We start from the raw sequence: 6,072 nt of genomic DNA, 5'->3' as shown, positions 1-6,072 counted from the left end.
AGTCAACTCCCCCTCCCACCCCTGGGGGGTGACCTTCCCACCCCTAGGGTAGCAATCCCATGCAAACAGCCTACAGAGCACATGCCAGCTAGCCAGGCTGCAGGGAGTAGGGGCTAGTGGAGGTCGGAGAACAAGGTAGGGAGCCAGACTAGGTCCCCATGAGCTGAGGCTTCTTTCTATAACGTGGGCCATAATCTAGACTGTGCTAAAGAAGAGTTTAGAATTTCAAGGAATGGGGTAAATGGAATTTTGGGTATTTATTGATCACTTGGAAGAAGGTATGGAGAGCAAGCTGGTGAAATGTTGCCAGTGATGCAAAACTGTTTCAATTAGCGAATGCTGAGCAGGTCCATGAAGAACTCCAGATGGACATTAAACAACTTGGGAAATTTGGCTGCAAAATGATAGATATAATTTAACATGATTAACTGTGAGGTAATTTATAAGGGCATAACAAATAGAAGCTGTTATTTCCTGGCTTCTTACATTGCAGGATATGCTACACTAATCCACATTAAAAGCTAATTTGGATTAATTTTCATAAATGCCCCTATACAGACAAGCCCTGAGAGTCACTGCTGAGTGCCGCGCAGCATGCTTTAGTTTAGAGGGTGAGTGGCTTCAGCCCAGCCCAGGTGTGCACATCACAACAGTTATGAAGTAACTCACTACACACCCTCCTTGCTATAGTACTCCTTCACAAGATAGAGCTGAGCTACACAAACAGGGCTGTGTTCTTAGTTATCTTGTACTTTGTGCAGAAAAATAACTAGCCATGGTCCTGGACTGATGAAATATTTATGCTGGTATTTAAATAAGTGAAAAAAGAAGATGTAAACCCCTATGCTAGCTAATGTAATGCAGCGGAGAATTGCCCCAAAAAGGAGAGGGGTATAAAGTTACACTGATTTAGACATCACCTGTGTGTCCTTCCCAGTGTTGCTACTTGGTAACAGTGAACAGCTCCCGTGCTGTGTAGTAGGGCTGTGTGAAGCTTCAGTTGCTGATTCAAGTTGGTGGAGATTTGGCCCGATTCGGTGGCCGAATCTCTGAATCCGAATTGAATCAGAGGACCTTTTAATCTCTCCGAATCAAATCAGAACCCTCTTGATTGATTCTGAGAGATTCGGAAAGATTCGGACATAGACACAGCTTTAATGTTATTTCTACATACCTCAAGGTACCAGGAGGCTCATCAACGCTGCGATGCTGGAGTGGATGGAGCGTCCCACAGGAGCACAGGGAGGGGGCTCCTCAGCATGCTTGGCAGCAGACCTGGAAGTGGACCAGAGGTCCACTTCTGGGTCCTCTGGGGAGCGCACTGGGCTCCCCACCCCCGCACTCCCCTGGCTCGGCGATTGGTGCCTCCTGGGTCTGAGGGGCACTTGGGGGCCCCCCGCAGCTGATTGTACAGTCCACTTCTGGTCCACTTCCGGGTTCACCACTGAGCATACAGGGGGGCCCTGCGCTCCTGGGGGATGCTCCATCCGCCTCAGCATTGCAGCATTCATGAGCTGCACTTGGTACCTCAAGGTATATAGAAAAAACATTTAAAGCTGTGTCTATATCTGAATCCCTGATTCTCCGAATCAGCATCAAATCTTCAGATATGGATTCAGCCGAATCGAATTGGGGACAGTGATCCAAATCAAAGAATCCCATCACTGTCCCCGATTCGGGCCAAATCCAAATTAAATAGGGCCCATTTCGCACACCCCTACTGTCTAGTGGTGACACCCAGCAATAGCCACATCTTTCAGTTCCGGATCCTGGTATAATTTACAGTGATGATACATATACAAAGCATATGTAAGTAGCACTGGGGAATGCATTCGTCTATTCAGAATCCAAAGGTCTTTAGGTTCCCCTGTTTGCAAGAACGTAAGGGTAGTTTACTTACACTCATGGTTACAGAGAGCTGAGATAGTATAAACAGAAAACATTCTTCTCTTCCTATCTTGTTTGTAACAGTGGTTTCATGCAGTGGTTAATTTAAGATTTGGATCAATATCTGTAAAGGAGTTCAGTTAGTATAAGGCTTGAAACAGTGACCCTCTTTCCATTGGTGACTGCTTTATAGATTTATTCAACCTGGGGAGCAAAATTATTAGTGAACATCGGGCTTAATTTGAAAATTGTTTATTTGGGTGAGTGAATCATCCAAATGGTTTCCTTTGCACAATCCAATTAACTCTGAGGCATGTGTGCTTACTCTGACCATCCCACTGAGATGCTTAGGCATAGGCTTTGCCAAGCTTTCATGGGGTGCTGCAGATATTAAACAAATGTGTTGTAGGATCCTTCGGAGGCCAAGATTTTCAGAAATTAATGGAAGTTTGGGATCCATAAACTAAGACCTTAAGGAAATTCAAATATTAGAGGTTGGGGGTGGTTAGCACTTTCTAAAAATCAGGCTGTATATTAGGAAGACTCAAATTGAGTGGCCAAAAAAACCAAAGCACACAGTCAATCACGGGGTGAAATATCCGCTTGGTACATATAGGAAGCTTCAAAATACAAGGGGAAACACAAAAAGTAACATAAATTTGTGGTGCCTATTGACAATCTGGTTCTTCCCTTTTCTTTGGACATTCAGCAAACTTGGAGCTAGAAGGGGAGGTAGCATCTCAGAAAGTTTTATGTGCAGCAGTGAGGCTTTGAACTGCATGAGCAAAAGATAGGGTTTGCAAGTCTTAAAATTAGCAATAAAGGGAACATACTGCGTATTTCCTGGGCTGACTAAAGTCTCCATTTATCAATTTCAGGACCTGGTTGAGAACAAGGAGAGTCCAGTGATGCTGGCCCCTTGGTCCACTCACATTGCTCCCTAAACTGTCATGATGTGCCCATGTACAGTGCCTGCAGAGAACGATCTGCAGGGTCCATGGATCTCTGCCGGGTATTAAGGAAAAATCTAAATAAAGGGCCTTTAGCAGGTTCTTCCACTAACAGACCTGTCAGTTGGCTCCCATTGTGCATACCCACCAGGCATATCTACTTTCAACAGTGTCTGCATTTTTCATTTATAAACAGATTGGACTACAATTTTTTGTTGTTTTTAAGGCCTTATGGAGCATATGTGGGCCTGTACAAGAGATGGTGTCAAAGAGGAATGTTTAATCTATTATTGTGGAAATTCCCTATATTTCTGTACTCAGCGATCTTGTAGATGACCCCACCTTCCCCTTGGGAAGTTATTTTACACTCATGCAAAATATAGTTCGGTTCAAGACTTACACTGTTCAAGCACAAGTGACTGCCCCAGCAGGGAATCTAGCCCACCACTGTTAACAATTAAAGATGGCTATCCAAGACTTTCAGTCATCGTTCATCAGTGAAGTTGCCTATAAAATGAATAATGGAAAATAATTTCTCCTTGCTCTGAATCTCTGCTCTGTTTTATAGGGGGTGCCAGGCCCTCCTGGACAGCCTGGGCCCAAAGGTTCCAAAGGAGACAGAGGAGAGAGAGTAAGTTAAAATATTATCATATCATAAACTCTGTCATCATTATTCTCAACAAGTTCTGTACCAACTCAGGCAGTGCATATCTACTTCAGTGAAGCTACAGTCATCTTGGTTTAGGTGCATAAAAGTTTTGAATGCTCTATAAGAATTGTGACAAGAGGCAATGACACAAGGAGTGGGGTATGTTACTGACTCCGTTTGACTCACCCCAGAAAAATTCAGCATAGCAAAAACCGGCTGTTAGGAATAGATTTTTACATTCAAGAAAGAAAACCTCTAATAGCTCTTGGGCACCTGACTTTCCAGTGGAGTTTCCTATGTTGTTAGATGGCAAATAGGAAAAAAAAAACAACTTGTCTAAGGGCACATCTACACATGTGCTTTACTGCTCGGTTGACTAATTAACTCCTCAGTAAAGCGTCACAGTCTACACGTGCACCCATATTAGTAAATTAATTAATTCTGCTGTAGGACAGTAGTGTCTGAGGCAAGTACTGTCTCAGTGGAATAATTATGTGCACTCAAACACATGTGTAGACTGTGACCAGGGCTGGCTGGGGCACAAGGGTGCTATAGTACAGGGGCTGCCTGCCACCTAGCTCTGCACTGTAGCACCCTCATGCCCCAGTCAGCCCCCCTGCTGCCCGACGCTGCCACCTGAAGCCTGGGACTGACCCACAGGCCCCCTGCCAGCCCAAGGCTGCTCTGCCCTGGCTTGAATTGATGCAGTCCCGGGAAGCAACTGACTCCAGTGCGAACTGCGCCAGAGTTTATGCAGGCACATCAGTAGATGTGTCTAGATAGATCCAGCTTTGTCTTGCACAGAAGCCATTGCTCAAGATCCGATAATGTTCTTAAAATATTTTTATTTAAAATGAACATGTACCTCTTGAAGTTTTTGCCAAGAACTTGGAAATACAACAGGATGGGCTATTTTAGAGTTATTTCCAAGGTGGTAAAAACTAGGAAGTACAGAGAAAAAAATCCAGCCCGATGAGAGAACATATTCTCATCCAGCCTATTGTCCTAACAGACCGTGGAGGTTCAGACTAGAATGTGAACTTCTGGATGCTTCTGCTAACCCAAACCTCCAAAAATCCTCAGGATTGTCTTGCACTAACGGTACCCATTGATGAGCTATGGAATTCCTTATGTGAGGAGACATGGGATGAAACCTTTGGAGAGCTGCACTTGGGCTGTCAAGTACAGGTGGCTCTTGCTGAGAAGATCTTGCCAATAATGTGATTTGTAATATGTAACTGGGACAGAATAATGAAAGATTTCACAGTAGGTTCTAGAAAGAAAGAACAGCTTCAAAAAGAGTTTTTGCTCAATCAAAATGGTGTACAGGGAGAATGGAAGCAGGTAGGCCACAGTCTTCCTCAGCGCTGTGAAAATGAAAACCTTTCTTTAAGAAGACTTTTTACCTGTATTATGGATTTAGGTTGATATGGAGCTCACCACCAGTGAATGAGGAGATGAAGCTGACTTTTTCCCTCTGCACTCCCTATTAATGCATCTCTCTCCCATCCTACTATGTCAGGCTAGGCCCCTCTCTCGCTCTGCTGTCTGGTACCACGTAAACCAGTACAGCTTGTTCCATGGTTAGGTTATTGGCAATCAAACCGGCTCTCTTACTTGGTCTAGCCTGGGTGAGGAGGGTGTGTGGACACCCAGCAGGACCGAAAACAAGATCTGTCAAAGGGCAGATGAGCTCCCTGGGAGCCAGTGGCCATCCGTACCTGGAGAGGAGATGGGTGCCACCAGGTCACTCTGCAAGAAGAATCAGCAAGGATGCAAAGCAACTCAATTAATCTAGGAGGGTTGTTACAGTATCTAAGGTGCCCCAATGGTCACAGCAGCCTCAGGACTGACTTGACTTGACACCCATCTTTGCCTTCTGACCACTTTTTCAAGCTAAGAGACAGATTGATTGTCTAGGAGGCCTTTGAAAGATATACTCCAAATGCAGTTTGATTAACTGTGGATGAACTTGGAGTCTGCACAGGAGTATAGCTAGGTACAGGATTAACATGAATGTCCCCAGATTGTAGACCAACTTGGTAGCCGCCCAGAAACTTGATCATATAAAGCTCTTTGCCGTAGCCCAGGAAGATGCTGTTGTCTGAAATAACTTGATCATGGTAGAGAGACAGAGGCAAGGGCTCTGTTTAAAGGATGTTGAAAGAGTCTGAAAGAGCATTCCTCCTTGCATATAGAGAGACCACCTGCATCCCTCTGTGAGAGAGAACCCATTTGTAATGGTGATCAGGTTTTATGTAATTAATTCCAGCTGCTCCATGGCCAATCCCGTATTGACTTGTTTACTGTAACAGTGCACACTGCTATCTAATTGTAACATTATAGAAGCCTACGTCTGTCTGACCGTTTGCAATGTTTTATCCATGCTCTGATTGGCTGATGGAAACAGCCAATCAGAGTGCTCCAAGCGTGGGGGAGCACCACCATGATTCTGAAGCCGCGCCGAGGACCGGACAGGGGGTGGGGGACCCAGGTCCACCAGCATTGGCCTCGGCTCCCCCACCCCACTCCCTGCAAGAGGCAGAAAAGTTGCAGCATGGGGCATTAGGTGGCGGCACTCCATCC

The 6,072-nt window shown here is 45.1% G+C and overlaps 1 protein-coding gene across 1 annotated transcript in view; it reads left to right on the top strand.

Annotated features, from left to right (window-relative positions):
* COL26A1 (collagen type XXVI alpha 1 chain) overlaps nt 1-6,072 on the top strand; it is a 290,417-nt gene that overhangs the window by 270,204 nt on the left and 14,141 nt on the right. Inside the window, exon 12 of the mRNA XM_019545291.1 lies at nt 3,406-3,468. Coding sequence (XP_019400836.1) covers nt 3,406-3,468 — 63 coding nt within the window. The remainder of the gene's footprint in view (nt 1-3,405; nt 3,469-6,072) is intronic.

Source organism: Crocodylus porosus, unplaced genomic scaffold (genome assembly GCF_001723895.1).
Source record: "Crocodylus porosus isolate Cpor-Errol unplaced genomic scaffold, CroPor_comp1, whole genome shotgun sequence".
In the NCBI taxonomy this organism is placed as follows: Eukaryota; Metazoa; Chordata; order Crocodylia; family Crocodylidae; genus Crocodylus; species Crocodylus porosus.
This window is presented reverse-complemented; position numbering and strand designations above follow the sequence as displayed.